The 19817-nt window shown below is 42.8% G+C and overlaps 1 protein-coding gene across 3 annotated transcripts in view; it reads right to left on the bottom strand.

Annotated features, from left to right (window-relative positions):
• Positions 1–19817, bottom strand: part of KIF26B (kinesin family member 26B) — a 416197-nt gene that overhangs the window by 241946 nt on the left and 154434 nt on the right. For all 3 annotated transcript variants that reach the window (XM_005300552.5, XM_042848410.2, XM_042848411.2), the window contains one exon: positions 2001–2167. In XM_005300552.5, coding sequence (XP_005300609.2) covers positions 2001–2167 — 167 coding nt within the window. The remainder of the gene's footprint in view (positions 1–2000; positions 2168–19817) is intronic.

Raw genomic sequence — 19817 nt, 5'->3', positions numbered from 1 at the left:
ATATTTTTCCCCTTAAAAAGAAAGAGATCCATATGGCATTAATAATAGCTGGACCTCCAGGGGGTTCAAAGGGTTCAGAAGTTCAGTTTAGATACTCATCGTACGTTCACTCAAACGTTTGAGATTCAGACGTCTCACAAGAAGTGACTATAGCTATGTTGGAAGGAATGTATTAATCCCATTTCATCTTACCCCATAGTATTTCACTACTTGTGTATCTGTTCCCAAATAAGTCCACTAGTTACAGAAGTGCATTAAAATAGAACACACACAAAATCAAAGCTTTTTTGAACTTCCATAGCCGTTTGGTTTTTGGTTTGCGTTATGAGTGAAGGTTCAAGCGAGCTCTTATTTTATCCAAATGTATTCAACCGTCCCTGAATGAAACACACTTCAAAACTAAGGGACAAAATCATCCATGATGCAACTCTTCAGTAGGGTGACCAGATGTCCTGATTTTATAGGGACAGTCAGGATTTTTGGGTCTTTTTCTTATATAGGCTCCTATTACCTCCCCACCCCCTGTCCCAATTTTTCACACTTGCTGTCTGGTCACCCTTCTCTTAAGACTTCAATGTAATAACATCAGAGATTCATTTGGCCCAAAAATCTACTGTTCTATCAATAGGAGTTTTAGGTTTCCAAAAATCTTGCCACTCCTGATGATGGGCCTGGATCCTTTTCATTTAAGAGCTCGTTTGCCTATTTATTAAGCAATTCTTGTTAACAATTCACTAGAGATGGTTGGAAGATTTTTGTTGTTGGAGCCAAAATATTTCACGGAAATATATCCACTTCTACTAAATTTTCAAATGCGAAGATTTCTGAGGTCTAGCATGGACTTGCTGGTCAATTCCAGAGAGAAAGGCAGACAAACAACAATTTGAATCAGAAACCTGATTTTTCTGATCTGAAAATGAACATTTTGACACAATTGCATTTTCCTAAAATGTTTCCAAAGGTTTCATTTTCATTCCAATGTGGAACAAAAACAAATTTCAAACCTAAAAAGCTGCCATGAAACAGAATTATTGTTCTCCAGCCAGCTCTACAATTCATTTCAGTAAATTGCTTGGTTATTGTGTTTTCCCTATTCTGGAAACTTCTGCAAAAAAATTTTAAAAAGTCAAAAGTGTAACTCCAAAGTAGTAGTATTATAGTGTTTTAAAAGACCCAATATCCGAAAGCACTTTACAAAAGTGAGGAAGTATTATCCCCATTTTACAGAAGAGGAAACTGAAGTACAGACAGGTTAAACACAGATATGCAGAAAGTCTGTGGCAGACATAGGACTAGATCCCAGGTCTCCTGACTCCATAGGTATGCTCTGGGCAATAGATCATACTGCCTGTTAAGAAGAGTCTCTCTGTTGAAAAGAGTGGGTACTTAGAGTTGGCAACACAAATTTCAGCTGTGCCTAAATACAGATATGTTTAAAACTTTTGTAAGATATTTAATAAATGGAGGACCAGATCCTCTCCGAGGGTAAGTCAACAGAGTCAATGGAGCCATGCTGATTTACACCAGCTTAGGATCTGGCCCTAAATGTTTTTTAAATGTTTAATCCAGCATCCATTTCCTTTGGCAAAATGTGGAAATAACTATATGTATAGATCACATTGGCAACATACATCAATATTTGCTATTCCCAACCATCCTACGGTACACTGCTAAGATCCTTCTATTCCATCAGGCCACCCACGTTCACACAGGCCATTTTGGTCACTCAGATTATATGGTCCAATACAAACAGGGAGGAATGTAGTAATCCTATTTCATCTTTTAACAAATAAATGTTCATACAGCAATAGTACGTGAGGCACATACAAAAACCTACTGTACAGCCTGAATCCCAATTATGCAGCTCAGAACTCCAGTGCAGAAGGGTACCCAAATCATCCCTTTTCTGTTGCATTTACACCTGCCCTTTCAACATACCTAAGCTGGATCGAGGCATTCCAAATCGCCGTGGAAGAGAACAGGTGAAAAGTCTCTCTTACCTGGCAAAAAAAGAGGCCGCCACTGAGGTGCCCGTTGACGTTTCGCTGGCGACATAGGTGCTCTGGGAACCAGGGAAGCTGTACAAGGAGGGTTTATCTGCATTGTAGCGGTTCAGCACTGCTTCAGTCAGCCCCTCTCGGCCGGTCTCCGTCATCAGCTGGGAGATCTGAGGACAGAAAGACAGAGAAGGCTCATTAGATGTAGCCTGCTGCCTCACTCCTCTGCAATGTGATCTAACTTTTTTGGGGGGGCAAGAGGGATGGAAGAGGAGTGGTACATGCGCCACACTTTTGCGGCTTAGTGAATGAGCTTATTGCTTCCATGGTGCTATTTCGCAGCATTCTGTCTCAGTCCTCACCTCATTTTCATTAAAAGTAATGTGATAAAAGATTACCCCCTGACATTGTACGTTTCAATTATGTCTGTGGTCTTCCTTCCATTTGGAGGGGAAAGTGGAAACCATTATCCTTGCTCAGTTTCAGCACAGCAGGGCACAACGACATTAGCCAATGCTTATTTATTAGTGAAAACATCCACAAAGATCAGCGAGTACTGTACTGGTACTGAGAACCTACATTTTATTCAGGGCAAATGTGAACTGGATGATGGGCGAATATTAGAAATGTAACAAGATATTTATTATTAAAGAAAACATACATCTGCATTTGTTAAAGAAACCAGCACTAGTGTATCAAGTATTTCCAGTGACATTTCTTTTTACAACAGCCCAAACAATCTGAGAAGTGAAGGAAAGTGTCATTCGGGGTCCAAGTGGACTATTTATTAGTTCTCTTGGAACCCAATGTTATAGCCACGCAGTCTAATTCTCATTGATTTTCCTAGAGGGTTTTCAATACCATTGGATTTCTCTCTCCTGATGCCCCACTATAGTAATCGTTTTCTCCTGTTAGCATTATGTCCTGTACCATGTAAATGGAAAGTCTATCAAGGCAAATGAGGAAATTTTGTCCAGTAAAATCTCCATCCAATTAAAACCTCTTGGGGTTGAGTGTTGATGCCTGTAACCGTGCAGAGGACAAAAAGCAAATTTTTTCTAGGTGCCAGGAAGAACAGATGCTGTTTGACTAGGACCTGATCCAGCTCCCACTAAAATCAATTGAAAGACTCCCTTGGACTTCAATGGAATCTGAGTCAGGCCCTTACAGAGCAGCCCAGCACAAGTGTGATTATTTTTCATTTTAAGTTTCTAGCCAGAAATTCTGCTTTTGCTTTGACCTATGTCAGTACTTCATAATCCTGTATTGTACCTCATACACTCCTAGTCCTTAACAAATTCCCTTCTCTTCATTCCTTGTGGCACACACAATCACAGTTTTTGCATACCTATCTGAGTGCACCTCTGCACTGCTAGATCCCTCCCAAATAATAGTTTAAATAGTCCCCCCCAAACTATTGCTAGCAACTGGTTTCCTCTATGGTAGAGCTTCTTCCTTCCACAAAAGGTTTTCTAGTGTCCAATGTCCATCTATTCTATTCTGCTCTGGTTCTTATGCCACCCTCATCGCCATAGTATCTTAGTGTCTTCTAGAAGTGCATTAAGCAATGTGACTAGAAATTATCCAGTGCAGTCCTATCTTTCTCCCTGGGTGGAAGGGAGGGGGAGAATTATGTGAGGGATTTTTAAATATGTATTTTATGTTTGTGGTGCTATGTATTTTAATTACTGAAGGTGAGGCTGACATGTGCTTTGCACTTGGAAAGGAAAATCTGAGGTTTGTGGTAGTTCTTAGATCCTGCAAAAGCTCATTCTAGTGTCTTGGACTAGCCCCTTATAAAACTGTTCCTTGCACAAACAAGCTTTATCCTTAGGGTGGATGATTCCATTGTGCCTGAGAAGATGGACCTCATCCCTCAACTTTAGGCCTTCTTTTTAGACATTTTTGGCCCAGCCTTGAAGATAAGGATCTTGAGTTTAACTTTATATTCCAATGGGAGCCAGTGTAGACAGCAGAGGTTGTGCTGCAACATCTTCTCATCCACATATTGGACCCCCTCACCCCCACCCCGTCTTGCTGATCTAGTGCATGGAATGAATAGCACTCTCAGAAGGCTATTGCTGGAGCCTTAGATTTAAATTTGTATACTACTATTACTACTACATTATAGTTTTAATCTGGCTTCCAGGATGTCTCCTGCATTTCTACCATGCACTATAACCAAACAGGACTCTCCAGCGCGCTACAAAGCGATAAAGTGTCTGCCTGCCTTGTGACATCTAAAACTGTTCCACACAATAGTCAATCAGCCCATGCTTATCCCAGCCCTCACAAACCCAGCTAGGCAATGAGTGAGTTCCTAACCCAATTATTCAACAGAACTAGGCTGTCATCTGCTGGAGTGATGATCAGCGGAAGATGGGAGTACACATCTAAGCCTAACCTTCTTTTGCATCCTCCACCCCACATACCTAAACTCAGGGAGACTGCCATTAATCAACAGTCAAGGCCAACAAGAAATATGGGGCTGGTATATCCTCCCATAGGAACTATGGAGTTGATGAAAGATAAGAAGTGGATGAGTTGACTTATCTCAGTTGCAATTTGAAATTGTAGTTTCTCCACATACTTCCATGAGCCAGATAAGGATTTCCACAGCTTGTGAAACATATTTGTTTTAGCCGCAACAGATCTCTAAAAGAGCAGGACGGTGTGGCTGACAAGATGCACTTGTAGCCAACTGTGCCACAAATATTGATTCTACTGTCTCAAAAATTGTGACAGCCAGAAAATATCCTTCACCTCATCTGTAGATAAACTGCAGCTAAACAGTCTCCACACTTGTGGAGACACTAAGGCCTTGGCTACACTGGCAATTCACAGCACTGCACTTGCTGCGCTCAGGGGTGTGAAAAAACACCCCCCCCCCCCGAGCGCAGTGCTGTAAAGCGCCAGTGTAATCAGTGCCTGCAGCGCTGCACGCTCACTCACAGTGCTGCAAGCTATTCCCCTCGGAGAGGTGGAGTACTTGCAGCGCTGCGAGAGAGCTCTCGCAGTGCTGGCGGCGTGACTACACTCGTGCTTCACAGCGCTGCCACGGCAGCGCTGTGAATCCGCGGGAGTAGCCAAGGCCTAAGAGTAGGAAGGTCATGGATGTACATGAATGCAGAGCTGTGAGCATTAACAGCACAACAAAAATGTTAGAAATAAAAAATATCAAACCGATTCTGGATGCTTTCTGGAGGGTATTACCTCATGCCTCTTCAAAATCTGATTGGACATTTTGTATACTGGCTTCAATCCATTTTTAAAAACAGGGAAGGGAGCCCATGTTCCTCAGACCAGGACTAAAAAATGCTCAAATACTCACTGGATACATATAAGGTGACTTTGAAAAGACATAAAAAGAGAATGTCCCCCCGCGCGCACACACACACACACACACACACACAATCAGCAAGTAGCACGTTTGTACCTTTTAATACATGAAAACAAAGGTCTTAAACAGCCACTACTTATCAGGTCACTTTTTCTTACACTAAAATATTGATCAAAGAGATTCAACAAGAAGCTGGAAATAACAAATATATTAAATCTGAGTTTCTGGGATACCATAATATGTAGGGAATGGATAGAGAAGACAAATACAGTTGAATTGAGGAGATGAATATCCTTTTGTGAAGTACAAAGGTGTTTTGTTTATGCATAAGTGTACACTAATACCATTTTTCAGGATTTTCAGTAAAGCTTTTTGTAACACTGTACCAGTATACTACTACTACTACCACCACTTGGTTCTTATGTAGCATTTTTCATCAGTAGATCTCAAAGGACTACACAAAGGAGTATCATTATACTGAGTTTACAGATGGGGGAAACTGAGGTACAGGAAGGGAATTGATTTGCCCAAGTTCACACAGGTTGCCATTTGCAGAGGCAGGAACAAAACATGTCTCCTGAGTCCCAGTCCAGTGCTTTATCCATGCTAAAAGGTTGGTAGTGCTGTTCAAATGTGCATATGTGAAACATCTGTGTAATGATTACCACCATATTCTGCAGGACAGGCAGTGGCTAACAGATCTCCTTCCTTTATCCGCACACACCCCTCATATCAATTGTTGCACAAACCAGTAAACGGCTGGTGATATTTATACATCTGTCAAGAGCAGGCATTCTACACCTCTACCCCGATATAACGCGACCCAATATAACATGAATTCGGATATAACGCAGTAAAGCTGCGCTCCGGAGGAGTGGGGCTGCGCACTCCGGTGGATCAAAGCAAGTTCGATATAACACGGTTTCACCTACAATGCAGTAAGATTTTTTGGCTCGCGAAGACAGCATTATATCGGGGTAGAGGTGTATTTCTAGTGTAGAAGTTTGCTAATCCCAGCTCCACCCACCTACCCACCAGAAACTGGAGAGCAAACTCTAGAACACCAGGCCAGATTCTGAGTTGTGCCTCTCAGAATATACAGCACAAGGGTGGTGAAGGGCCAAGGTGGTTTCATGCCACTTTTGAGCCCCCCAAATTTTGGATCTTGCTGGGGATGTACATGGCCCCCGCAGTGTAAGTCCAAGCACTTCTTGAGGGGCTTGAATTTATGGTGCCACCCCACAGCTGCCTACATGCCATTCCATGGTGAGCACCCCTCCTCCCCCGACACTCAGGAGTATGGTTGCCTATATGCCACCCACAGGATCACTCTGTACCCAGGAAGCTGCTAGCTTGGGGAATTGGGCTTTCTGGCTCCTTTATACCACAGGAGCTGTGAAAAGGGGCTAGAGTCCAGCGGAGAATCCGGGCTGCTGTGTCCGGATTAGGAGACCAATCTTGACAACCCTCACTCATTCCCACTGATGTCAAGGTGACTATTCATGAGAGGAAGGGCACGGGTAATTCAGATCTGGGAATCTATAAACAACTGATTCAAAGCTAACGTTATTGCATTTTCCTCTTTATTGGACCTGGCTACAGTGGTAAGTGGAAGGAATCCCACATGACTCTCGTCAAAATTATTGTATCAAACAGAGCGACTTGCAGCTTTCCTGCCCGCTGTTGCACTTCATTCTCTTCTTAAGATGGTGCTAATTTATCCCTGCCAAGTCTGACGTTCATATATGGGACTTTCTATATATATATATATGAGCGAGAGAGAGAGAGAGAGAGAGAGAAATAGTTTGCCTTTAGAACATGAGGTGTCAGATATTTAAAAAACAAAAATTCACAGGACAGACACCTGCAGTAACGCTTCCAGCATTTTCTTTCCCTCACACCCAAAGTTAAATCCTGTGATCTAGCATCAACACAATCAGTCTATTTTTCAGGAATAAAGTATCGAAGTATGCCCAGCAAGTGACCCTAATATACATTAGGCTGTTCAGTGATGTTGCCGTCCAACCCCCAGTTATAGACTGGTTATGAAAAAGCATTATGGATTAAAAGACCTGAATAGATTTTCCCATTCTCTCACCTCTCTCCTCTGCGAATACATGCATTCCTTGTACCCATGGTTTAACACAAGTCAATAGGACACATTTTGAGAAAGTCTTTTGTTAAAATATTGGCAGCACACCACTTCCTCGATCAGCAGCAAAAGACAAAGCATGGAACAATGCATGTAGCTTTCATGCTACAACAAAAGCTTCTGAGTGTACGTGGGACAAAATATATGTCACTCCTCAAGACCCATTTGTTGTTCTGTTATAAAAATGAGACACTTCCCTCCACCTCCTTTTTTGCCACATCCTCAGAGTGTACAGCAATGCTGGTGATAGATCATGATTTAAATGCTCTACTTTAGGAGAAAAAAACGTGATCTTGTAGTTTAACCACAGAACTTGATGTTAGCCAGCCAGGGTTCTATCCCTACCTCCTATTAACTAAACCTCAGGGCATCTAAGTTTCTCCATTTGTAGAATGGGGTTAATAGTATTTACATAGTAGGGTGCAATTCATTAATGTTTGTAAAGGATTCAGTTGAGCTCTTCAACTGGAAGGTGCTGCAGAAAAGCAAACTATTATTACTTGTGTCATGGCTGAAGCTTGCCTTGCTTTGGAGGGAAGCAGAACTTTTGGGGGCCACCACTAAATCTAGTTAAATTCAGCAACTACTTAACAAATTAGATGCACAGACTATCAGTGTCTGAGATAATGAATTTAAGCTAAAAACCTGTTACTGAAGGCTATTTGACACAATCTGCAGTATTCAGTGATAGATCCTTCTAATCATGGAAGAGATAAGATTGCTAGCCACAGGAAGATGATCATAGAAATCTCTCTCTCTCTCTCACACACACACACACACACACACACACACTTTTCCTGCGCAATCTATTATTTCTTTCAAAACAGCATAGAGGTTTCCATCCAATATTAAACCTTAAGGAAATGCCTGTCTGGCTTAGCATTTCAGAAAGAAAAATTCTTCTTCTAAAAGAGATCACTCTAAAAGATGACTAGATAACGAGGTTATATTTAAACGACACCTTACCCAAACTCCCTATACACCACAAGCATCAAACTTCCTTCCAAAATATTTATAATAGCCTTACTTTTGTTTTGTTATCTCCATCATGTTTCATAAAAGTAATGAAAAGCAATCACAGCATGTATTATCTACTATAAAAGCCCAAGGCAGTATTTTTAGGTGAAACACAATAAAATCAGATTTTTGGTTTCCCTCAAATCTTTTGGGAGTGAAACTTGGTTTCTGATCACATCTTTATTGACACTTCTAAGCGGACCCTTAACCCTTCAAATATGAAGCCATTTCCCCTTTTTAGCTGTTCCAAAAAGCAGTATAAATATGGAATATTTGTTTTTCTCCTATCTCCATCCTGCCCAGACCCACGAATGAAGCAACATAATAGAACAGTCAGTGAAGATACAACTCATGATGCAATAAATCTAATTGCTAAAATCAATTCCAATCATTCATCACTGATTCAACCTGAAACATTTTAGTTTTCATTTAAAGAACTTGCCTTATTTGATTTTTTCCACGTGCTTAAAAATAATAATCAGTATTTTTTAAGTTTTAATGATTTAGCATAACAATAATTTAATATCAGCCTTGGACAAATCAAGCCTAGCAAGATATGTAAAGCAAGTAACTTCTAACATGGCAGGACCAGGGCTTATAATACACTTTCAATTACACCTCAATTACTCACTTCCTAGGTAACAGAATGTCTGCTTTTCAACTCTATGCAGAAAATGCGGATACTCCGCTCCAAAGGGAGAAGAGGGAAAACTGTCCTTCTCAGGGGTACTATTGGACCTCCTCTCAGACTTGATCTAAGCAATTTTTCCCAGCTGTAAGCCGCTTGCTGAGACTTTTGAGATTGAAGGCAAAAGCCCTGCTAACTTGGCACACCCTGCCCAAAGGTGGTGTCATTTTGGGAAGAAACGCACCAAGTTCAGTCCTCCAAGAACTGCCAAAAAGGCCACTCAGGATCAGCAGCAAGCAGAATCAAGGATTGGCCCTCCAGCAGCTACAAGAGCTGGGAGCAGACAGAAGCCAATCAGAACCTAGCAGGCAAGATAAAAAGAACCGGCTTCTTCTTCCAGTGACCGCTCTGGGTGAAATTGGGACAGGGAGGAAGGATGTCCCTTGCTGTAACCCAAGAAGCCTGGCCATGTTCCTAACTCTGAAAGTACCTGTTGAGCCAGGATACGTTTGGTGATTTTAAAGCCAACGTAGCCCTTTTGATCTGAATATTAATTTAATGCGGTAAAAATCAGATGAGCTTTCTTCATGAGTCATTGGTTCAGGAGAGCCTAGGACAGGGCCATACTCTGCTATTCACCCAACTATCAAAATAAAGTTGGTACTTCAGGGTACAGGGTGAAAAGGAGGAGCAACCCCTTTTCCCAGAAAGACCATCATTTATCAAAGTAAAATGCGGGTTGTAATTTGAGGCCATTGGGGGAGAAGTGACCTTTCAAACCCCTGCATGTACTACAGAGCACCAAGAACTCACACTGCATCACGTATCTGTCTCAAGCCACTTAACACAGCCAGATGACAGCCCCGGCTTTTATTTAGACTTAGGCAATAATAACTCACAGGGGAAAGAATTTAGGGACTAAATAATAAGCAGCCGCAGCTGAAGGGATTGTTGTAGCCTGCGGTACCATGGCTTTACCCAGGGTCACTAGGCTAGATTTTTTTCCCTCCTGCAATGGGTATTAAACAATGACAGCTTGAGGTCCTGGGCTACGACAATTCACTATTGATGCAGAAGCCAAGTGTAAAGTGAGTAGCTGCTAGACATGAGTTCCCCCTCAGAATACATCCCTTTGATAGGTAGGTGCCACGTGCTCCTGCACTGAAAACTCACATTACACACTATCTGCTGGATTCTGCTCCTTGTCTGGTATGTTTCATGTAGACATACTGTGTACTGCCTGGTGAAGAAAACAGTGATTCATTGGTTTCCCTATTACACTGTAAGGAAGTAAACAGACACTTTGGAGATGGTCACGGAGCTAGATTTATCCTTGGTTTACTCCAACTTCAGCCAGCATCATCCAGAACAGTGGATCCAGGGGAGTGGAAAATCCTCCATGAGGGATACTGCAACCTACTCTATTGTCAAGTAGCCAAAGAAAGTCAGCGCAGCTCAGAGTGTGGGTGGTCCTGGCCAAAGTGGGGCATCACAAGGGTGGCAAGGATCAGGAGTATGTGTTATTCTCCTTATTAAAGGACAGGGAGCTTGTATAGCTTGTATATAGCACAACGTGTTTTTATTTAAATATTACATAATTAACAACAGCAGCCAATGTCTGATGCTGACTGCAGCCTGCCACTCTGTGCAATCCAGAACCTACCTTCCAAAATGGAGAATGGCCTGTGGTCTCTGCAGTCACACCGTACATCCTTATACAACAGCAGCTACAGATTGAGTGCACCCCTCAGCCTCTGTGGAGGCACAACTGCAAATTAAAGCCACCCTCACCCAGTGTAAGTATCCTTCCCATGAGGGTGAATCCTCTAAAGTGCTGGGAGGTACAAGTGGCATACTTGACAGCAGCAGGGAAGCGCACACTACCACCTAGCTTTACATCCCAGTAACCTTGAATTCACCTCAACTCCAAGCCATTTTCTTCTGATTCCTGGCTCCTAAGAATGATATCTCCCGAATTAGGGTGCAGTATTTTTGAAGGGATTTTTAATCTTTCCATGGTTTCCTTGTGAAAGGCAAACAACTGCACCACTTACTCAGCCAATTGGCCTCCTTCCCTCCTCCTTTCACCCATTCACTCAATGGAGCTCATTCTTTTCCTAAAGTTTGAACTTCATTTGCAGGGCAATGGCAGTGCCTGGACCTGAACATTTGTAGTCCACATTTTAACCGTCCTCTCTTCAAAAGAAATATTCAATAAGAATTGGGGGGGGGGGAGGTTTCTGGCAACAATCAAAGCTTTATTACAAACAGGAAATCTGCCCCATCAAGCCTCTGCCAATGGCTCCTTCACTTAAGCAGTAAAATCCCCACAGAAAACAATTTAATAAACATAGGCGGGTGTATCCTTCTTCAATCACTTAGACTTTTGGGAGATACGTGTTTTTATATGGCCTTGTTATGCTTTCTGTTCTTTCAAATTGCCAGTGCCCCCCTGAAGTATGTAGCCCATTGGAAACAGAACTCTAAGTATACAGAGAAGCAGTATACCAAGGCAGACAAAGTACAGATCAAATCTGCCTCACAAGGTCCTATTACATGGTCTATAGCTGAGTCCTGTTTCCTATAAAGGTGCCTCTTGAACAGAGGAGCAATTACATTTAAAAAGGTAAAGGATATGGGGAAACCACAAGCCCTGCAGCATTTCTAAGGGGAACATTCACAGGATAGTCAAACATTCAGGGAGAGGAAATGCGTCCCCCCTCGGGGGCTGCACCTGCGCTCATGTGGAAGCTGCAGGTCCAAGTATGCAATGATCCATTTTAAATCGAAGTGGCCAGGGAAAATGTGGCTTCTACTAGAACTGCTACAACATCCTTAAAGCGTGGCTGCCCTCATTTTATTACAGACCCACTTTTCATAAAAGTAAGGATTATATAGTGTTACAAGAAACATTCAAGGACTCTGCATCTAACCTCTTTTAGCACTCTTGCATGTCTCCTACTGTCTACCAGCGACCATGAGGATTTCTCCCAGAGAAAGCAAGTCACAGGATAACATATCCCTATGCAGATAAACTAACCCTTTTTGAATGCCAGGGGACTCTTCAGACAGGCAAATTCCCCTGGGGTCAGAATGAACCCTGAAAGCCTCATAACTAAGATGTGCAAGCTGTTTGGCAGGTTATAGAAAGCCAAGAAAAAGAAAATTTAGGGTTAGATTAAGCATTTGCTGTTAGCCCAGTGTGAGGAGAGATGCATAGCTGTGCCACCAGAGGGGTAACTCGGGGAAGGAATCTGTCTTCTGTGAACCACAATTCTTTCACTATTCCCCATTGACTCTCTCCCTGGGGATAATAATCTGCTACTGTGTTGGCTGGCACATTATGGGGTGGAGTTAAGACTGACCATTCTTGTGCAGAGTGGGAGAAGGGGTAGAATTAGCGGATTCCCCACCCCCTCAATTCACCCTAACGCCTGCAGCAGTAACTGCAAAAAGGCTGCACACGGGCCGGGGGGAGGTCTTGCTCCCTCTTACACCCTGTATGGATCCCCAGAACTGGGCCATGATCAGGCCATTTGTGAGTAAGCTGATCCTGTTTAAACAGCCTAGGCCCAATTGCCCCCTCCCTCAGAAAATGCCACTATAGAAGGTTTGAGGGAGAGAAAGTGCATGAGGTTCCCCACATGGAGTTTCTTCCAAATTATTCCATGGGGAGGGGGACAGGTATTAATACTAGTAGGGTTACCATTCGTCCGGATTTACCCGGACATGTCCTCCTTTTTGTGCTAAAAATAGCGTCCGGGGGGAATTTGTAAATCACTCAAAATGTCCGGGATTTCCCCCCTCCCCGGCAGAGCACAGCGAGCGGCTGGGAGGGCTGCAGGAAAGTCACGGGCTGGACTCCGGAGCAGCTTCCTCCTCCCTGCATTCTGAGCCGGCAGCTCCTCCTCCCTTGCAGCCCAGCGCCCCGGTCTGGCAGCACTGTGCAGGGCCAGGGACCGGGTTTTGTGTTGCGCTGGGGAGCGCAGCCATGTGTCCGGCTCGCACAGAGCCCAACACCCTGTTCTGAGCAGCAGGGTAAGGTGGCCAGGGGGCAGGAGAAGGGGCAGGGAGGTTCTGGAGGGGGCAGTCAAGAAACGGGGGGGGGCTTTTGGGGGGGAGTGGAGAAAGTTTGGGGCAGTCAGGGTACAGGTAGGGGGTAGGGTCCTGGGGGGCAGTTGGGGGGGGGTCTTAGGAAGGGGCAGTTAGGGGATAAGGAACAGGGAGGCTTAGGTAGGGGGTGGGGTTCTTGAGGGCAGTTAGGAGCAGGGGTCCCAGGAGGGGGCAGTCAGGGGACAAGGAGCGGGGGGAGGTGGGGGGTTGGGAGTTCTGGGGGGGAGCTGTCAGGGGGCAGGGGTGGGGAGAGGGATCGGAGCAGTCAGGGGACAGGGAGCAGAGGGGTTTAGATGGGTTGGGAGTTCTGGGGGGGGCTGTCAGGGGGTGGGGAGTGGTTGGATGGGGCGTGGGAGTCCCAGGGGTCTGTCTGGGGGTGGGGGTGTGGATAAGGGTTGGGGCAGTCAGGGGACAAGAGGCAGGGAGGCTTAGATAGGGGGTGGAGTCCTGGGGGGCAGTTAGGGGCAAGGGTCCCAGGAGGGGGCAGTCAGGGGACAAGGAACGGGGGGAGGGTTGGGGGTTCTGGGGGGGCGGGAAGTGGGAGGGGCAGGGGCGGGGCTCCTCCCGTCCTCTTTTTTGCTTGCTGAAATATGGTAACCCTAAATACTAGCAACAACTTGCAACAACATGGCAGTGCAATAAAATGGCTTCCCATCCCTGGAGTTTGCCTCCAACCTTCATAAAATACCTCTTTTAAAATGACGAATTTATGAAAGATGTTAATTCTCTTAATTACCTGTATTTCCTGCTGCTATGTCATAAATCGTACAGATGGAAATTGTTGTGTTTTTTTTAAAATCCAACTTTTATTTGCTGCCAGATTTGTAACAGGACGTTCTTTTGTGTTGTTCAGTTTAAACATGTATTTCACACTTCCAGATTCAGTGATTACATTTAATCCCTTTGTTGTGGCAGGTACTTTTCAGACATCAACAGCTACAGCCAGAGTAGCAGTGCTAAACGCACTAAGTTAACAACTGTGGTAGCAATGTAAGATGTGTGTGGGTGAGAGTGAAAGAATGCGTACATCTGTGTTTGTGTGTCTACATGGACATGTGGGCAATCTGAAAGTTGGGGCAGGTCTGTTCTGCAGCTGAAGCACAATTTTTTAGGTTAATGGTGAACTAGGACAAAATATTTGTTATAACTTAGGCAAACTTTCATTTTGCTGATCAGTTACTATCCTACCAGTCATGTCAAGACATTGTAAGAAGTTCAAATCTTACTGTAGCTGCTACCACATCACCAGCAGCAATCTGTAAACCATTGACCTTTCACTTCTCTTCTGACAGGAACAGCACTTGAAGCTACCAGAGTGTGTCAGCATGTGGGCTTAACTTAAATGGCATTATTGACCCAGAAAGCAACCTCTTTCTATCTATAATAAGCAATATAAAGTACTTCTTCATACTGAGACATCTAAACTGGATCATTAGTCTTTCCTTCAAAGAAATATGACAAAGTTCTGCCATGAAGAAGGGGGTGGGAGGAGGAGAGAAAAAATTATTATTCCGCATTTTCAGTATTTTATAGAAACGGATACACACTGCAACTAAACAGACAGACCAGGGAAGAATTTTTCATTCTATTGGACTGCATTACTCTAAAGAACAGTGAAGGAACATCACCAGTTTTCCCCAGCTTGGATTCTTTTCATGTTTAATGCACTAGAACATTACATATGCAAATTCTGCCCATCCTACCAGTCACCTCAAGACTTCAGTTCTCTTCTTGGTTCTGATCAGTACGTACCTCACCATTGACTTTTATCCAGCTGTTCTTTGCAAGCGTAGTCAGATTGTTCTCCACTAACATTTCCCATCCCAAGGGATCTAGCAAATATCTTGAACGCATTTCGAATGTAATATCATTTCATCTGCTTCCCCTTCCCCACAAAGAAGTAAGAGGCTGAGATTTTTTTCAAAGCTTTTTATGTATACAGTATTTTTGAAATTACTGCCATAGGTTTAACTATAGTAGTGTTGGACTTGGCAGATGCCACAAGTTGTTCTCTCCCCAAATATATCGAATGTCATCATTCCTCCTATGGTTATCAATATAGTACTTTATAAAAGTAAAGACTAGGCCAAGAAATGGGTCCTGCATCTAAGGCACATGCTTTTGAATAACTTACTGTGTTTCACAAAAGTGGGAGGCTGTTCTCTCTGCTAATTTGAGTGGTCTGATTTTGCAGTGTTGAGTAAAATTTTCAAAAGCTCCTAACTGGCTTATGGGTAAATTTCCAATGATTTTCTATGAGACTTAGGTGCCTGTATCACTTTTGGAAAATGTGACAGGCCCCTAAATCACTACGGTCGTTTTGAGAATTGTACCCATTGGTTCAAATCCCGCTCATCTTACTCAAGCAAATAGTCCCACTGGTTTCAATGGGTCTACTACATGAGTTTGCCAAGCAGAACATGGCTTCTAAAGGGCTCAACTATGCCTAGATAGACCCACGCCTAGGTAAGAAGTGATGAGGAGCTGAGCCATCCCAGGGAGAGTTCCAGGAAGAATTGTTCTCCCAGGCCTGCAGAAGAAGGTAACCTGTTGCTATACGCCTAAACGGGCTACAGCAGGCTCTGCTCCATGTATCTGATCAGGTCCATAGGCTGATGCAGAGGGGAACTGTGATTGTGCCCATGTGATACTTTTCCCCACCCACAGACACTTTTTCAGCCACACAGGGAACAGGCACACTCTGGCCCAAAGGATATAGAAGCGTGGCACTTTTAAAAATAGAAAAAAAGAGTCTGGGAAACTCATTGTGGCTGTTTGTTTGGGGGTTTTTTTGGTTGCATTTTTATGCCATCATATTTTTCTTCTAAATGCTTTCCTCGATCTTTTTCATATATGATCATGCACTTAAAACTGATGAAATAAGAGTTAACCTCTCTCTTCTACACTTATTAATTCTCTTTATACTACTTTCTCTCTTAGCAAGAAGTTAGTATTACAAAGAGGCAGCAATCTGAAGATATTCTGCAGAAATTCTTTTTATGCCTGGATCCAGGAAAGCATCTCTTTTCAGGAAGGCAGTTAAGCATACACTTCAGCATTGTGCTAAATCAGGGTGTCAGGGACCAATCCTGAGAGGTGCTGAGTGCCCTCAACTTCCATTGGCTTCAGTGAGAGTTGCAGGCAGCAAGTATCACATAGGTGCAGGATGGAGTCCTTAGTCCCTAAATTTATGTCTCCTTTCTCTGAAAATGTCCACGCAGTGTGCAGAGGCGGTCAAAAAAGCGAACAGGATGTTAGGAATCATTAAAAAGGGGATACAGAATAAGACTGGGAATATATTATTGCCCTTATATAAATCGATGGTACGCCCTCATCTCGAATACTGCGTACAGATGTGGTCTCCTCATCTCAAAAAAGATATACTGGCACTAGAAAAGGTTCAGAAAAGGGCAACTAAAATGAATAAGGGTTTGGAACGGGTCCCATATGAGGAGAGATTAAAGAGGCCAGGACTCTTCAGTTTGGAAAAGAGGAGACTAAGGGGGGATATGATAGAGGTATATAAAATCATGAGTGATGTGGAGAAAGTGGATAAGGAAAAGTTATTTACTTATTCCCATTATACAAGAACTAGGGGTCATCAAATGAAATTAATAGGCAGCAGGTTTAAAACAAATAAAAGGAAGTTCTTCTTCACGCAGCGCACAGTCAACTTGTGGAGCTCCTTACCTGAGAAGGTTGTGAAGGCTAGGACTATAAAAGAGTTTAAAAGAGAACTGGATAAATTCATGGTGGTTAAGTCCATTAATGGCTATTAGCCAGGATGGGTAAGGAATGGTGTCCCTAGCCTCTGTCTGTCAGAGGATGGAGATGGATGGCAGGAGAGAAATCACTTGATCATTGCCTGTTAGGTTCACGCCCTCTGGGGCACCTGGCATTGGCCACTGTCGGTAGACAGGATACTGGGCTAGATGGACCTTTGGTCTGACCCGGTATGGCCGTTCTTATGTTCGAGTCTATCTGGAATAACACTGCAGCAATTTCTTTCTCCAACATTCCCTTCAGCATTATGTGCACTTTCTAACAAAGAAAGACTTAATTTTTCAATCATTTCTGAATTACTAAGCAACTTCTCTCATTGTTTCCTTCTGCTTCCCCTGTTGTGTACCCTCTGTATTTCTATATGATCCTTTATAGCAAGAGTCTAAAGCTACAGAATAGCCAGTTCCTTCCTGTAAATTATATTTAGTGAGCAAAATTCATCATCCACCTAAGTGGACATAGCTCAACTGATATAATTGAAATTGCACTCACTTATGCTAGTGATAAGTTCCCCCCAGTATTTGTATGCAATATCCATAATTTGGTTTGCTTTTTTGATCACTGACTACTAGATGCTGTGCCAAAGATTTTAGCATTTCAATCCTAACTAAGAGGACACACTAACAATATTTTTATGACAAGAGTTGGGTGAAACCTGACTGAACCTGGTGCACTTCATTAAGGATAAATGAAAGAAGCAGTTAAGTCCCTTTGGGGAGTCAGATAGCTAAAATAATAGGTGCCACTGCTGAGCTATGTGGGTAGAGGAGTTTCGCTGGGGGCTGAATGCAAACACAGGAAGCTGAGTATTGTTTGGTGGAGGTATGTATGTCTGTGGGCAGAAACAGACAGCAAGAGAAGTACTGGTAACAAGGCCGTAGGAGAATGCAAAGATGGGGAACATTTGGGGACAGAGTGCTGGCTGGAAAGAGAGTTGGAACCATAAATGAAGAAACTGCCTCCTATTTGATTCCTACTCTGTTCAGAGAAACAGGATTTTGTATTTATTCTTTGTAAATAAACAGGATGGCATCAGAGAAATACCTGAGTCCATTATCAATTTTCCCCACAAATGAAACAACCTGTAGGACACTGAATACTGGTTAATCACTCAGGTCAAAAGGGGTAACAATATTATTATTAGACCTCTTTTCTGAATGGTGTTCCAAACAATATAAAATGTGAAGATCTAGTATAGCCCTAATGTTATTTTAGTCTTAACTTCATTGCCATATTTTACAGTGTATAGTATAAGCTATTTGTAGACCCACAATCTTATCATGCAACAGTCATGCTGAACTATATTGGCCTTTGGCTTTGTGCTAACTGGCTCCCTTTCCCATCCCCTTTTTTTTAATACTACCGTGGGGCACGTTCCTTCCTCCAGGTCACCAATACACACTTGTAACAACAGTTAATTTCACAGTTATCAGGGCTAATGGCAGTTACAATGTAATTGTCTCATTTCCAGTGGAGTCACCATGCAGTTGCTACAAAAAAAACTCTGTTCTGCAGAAGCTATGTAATCAATTTGGAGTGACCTGTGCATAAATTTAACCAAGCTAGTTCTCCTAATATTAGCCTCTGTCATAATACATGCACACCTGTCTTACTTTGAAGTTAATAATAAAAAGTGTCCTGCTGGGGTTTTTTAATTATTTTTTATGACAGCAGCAACCATCAGTTTTAACAAGAAATACATGGAAAGAATTCAGAAGGTGCCAGGAACAGCTTTCAACAGGGGCTACTATCAGGACAGAAACAATTCCTTCCTGGTCCTGAAGGTGAATGCCCTGAGGTATAAGATTTGATTGCCCTTATCAATATCTTAGTTTGCATAGCTACAGACATTATTAGTGGTCATAAAATCATCCAGCTACAGTATGACTTCATGACCTCTTCTAGCAGTGAATTCCACAGGCTGACTAGATGCTGTGTAAAGATATATTCCCTTCTATTTGTTCTAAGTTTACTGCCCTTCTGTTTCATTTACTGCCCTTTAGTGTTCCCTTGTTTTTATACTATGGGGCAATGTAAAAAAGGGTCCTTCATTATTCTGAATAACTCAATTAAGCTCCCTCTATATATTGTAAATACTCTGGGGCAGGTATTTTCTCCATGCTGGCCCCAACTCAGCAAGCTAATTTGAGGCCAATAGGATTATTGGTGTGCTTAAAGTAAGGCACGTGCTCATGTGCTTTGCTAAATGGGGCTGTCTGTCTCTCATGCAGTGCCAAGCATGTTTTCAACACTTAAATAAATTCATCATCTCGTTTTCTTTCCAGGATAAATCATATGTTTGCAATCTCTCATTTCAAGCAAGCCCTCTCATACTTCTTAACTTGTTTCTTTCAGTTGGACTTTTACAGCAAAGTTACCAAAATGGAGCACTTTATTTCAAATGAGGCTGGTGACCTCCCTCTTTCTAATGAGCCCATGCAGCAGTACCTGAACCGACGAGGGGGGAGGCCATTTTAGATTTGATTCTGGCAAGTAGTGAGGACCTTGTTGAGGAAGTGGTAGTAGGGGACAATTTGGGCTCCAGTGATCATGAGCTAATTCGGTTTAAAATACATGGAAGGAGTAACAGAATTAAATCAAAGACTAGGGTTTATAATTTTAAAAAGGCCAGTTTTAACAAACTAAGGGGACTGGTAAGGGAAGTGGACTGGGCAAACGTATTAATGGATTTAAAAGCAGAAGAAGCCTGGGATTACTTTAAGTTAAAGATGCATGAGCTGTCGGAGGCCTGTATTCCAAAAAAGGGAAAAAGATTACTAAGCAAGA

The sequence above is a fragment of the Chrysemys picta genome, chromosome 3 (genome assembly GCF_011386835.1).
Source record: "Chrysemys picta bellii isolate R12L10 chromosome 3, ASM1138683v2, whole genome shotgun sequence".
Classification (NCBI taxonomy): domain Eukaryota; kingdom Metazoa; phylum Chordata; order Testudines; family Emydidae; genus Chrysemys; species Chrysemys picta.
This window is presented reverse-complemented; position numbering and strand designations above follow the sequence as displayed.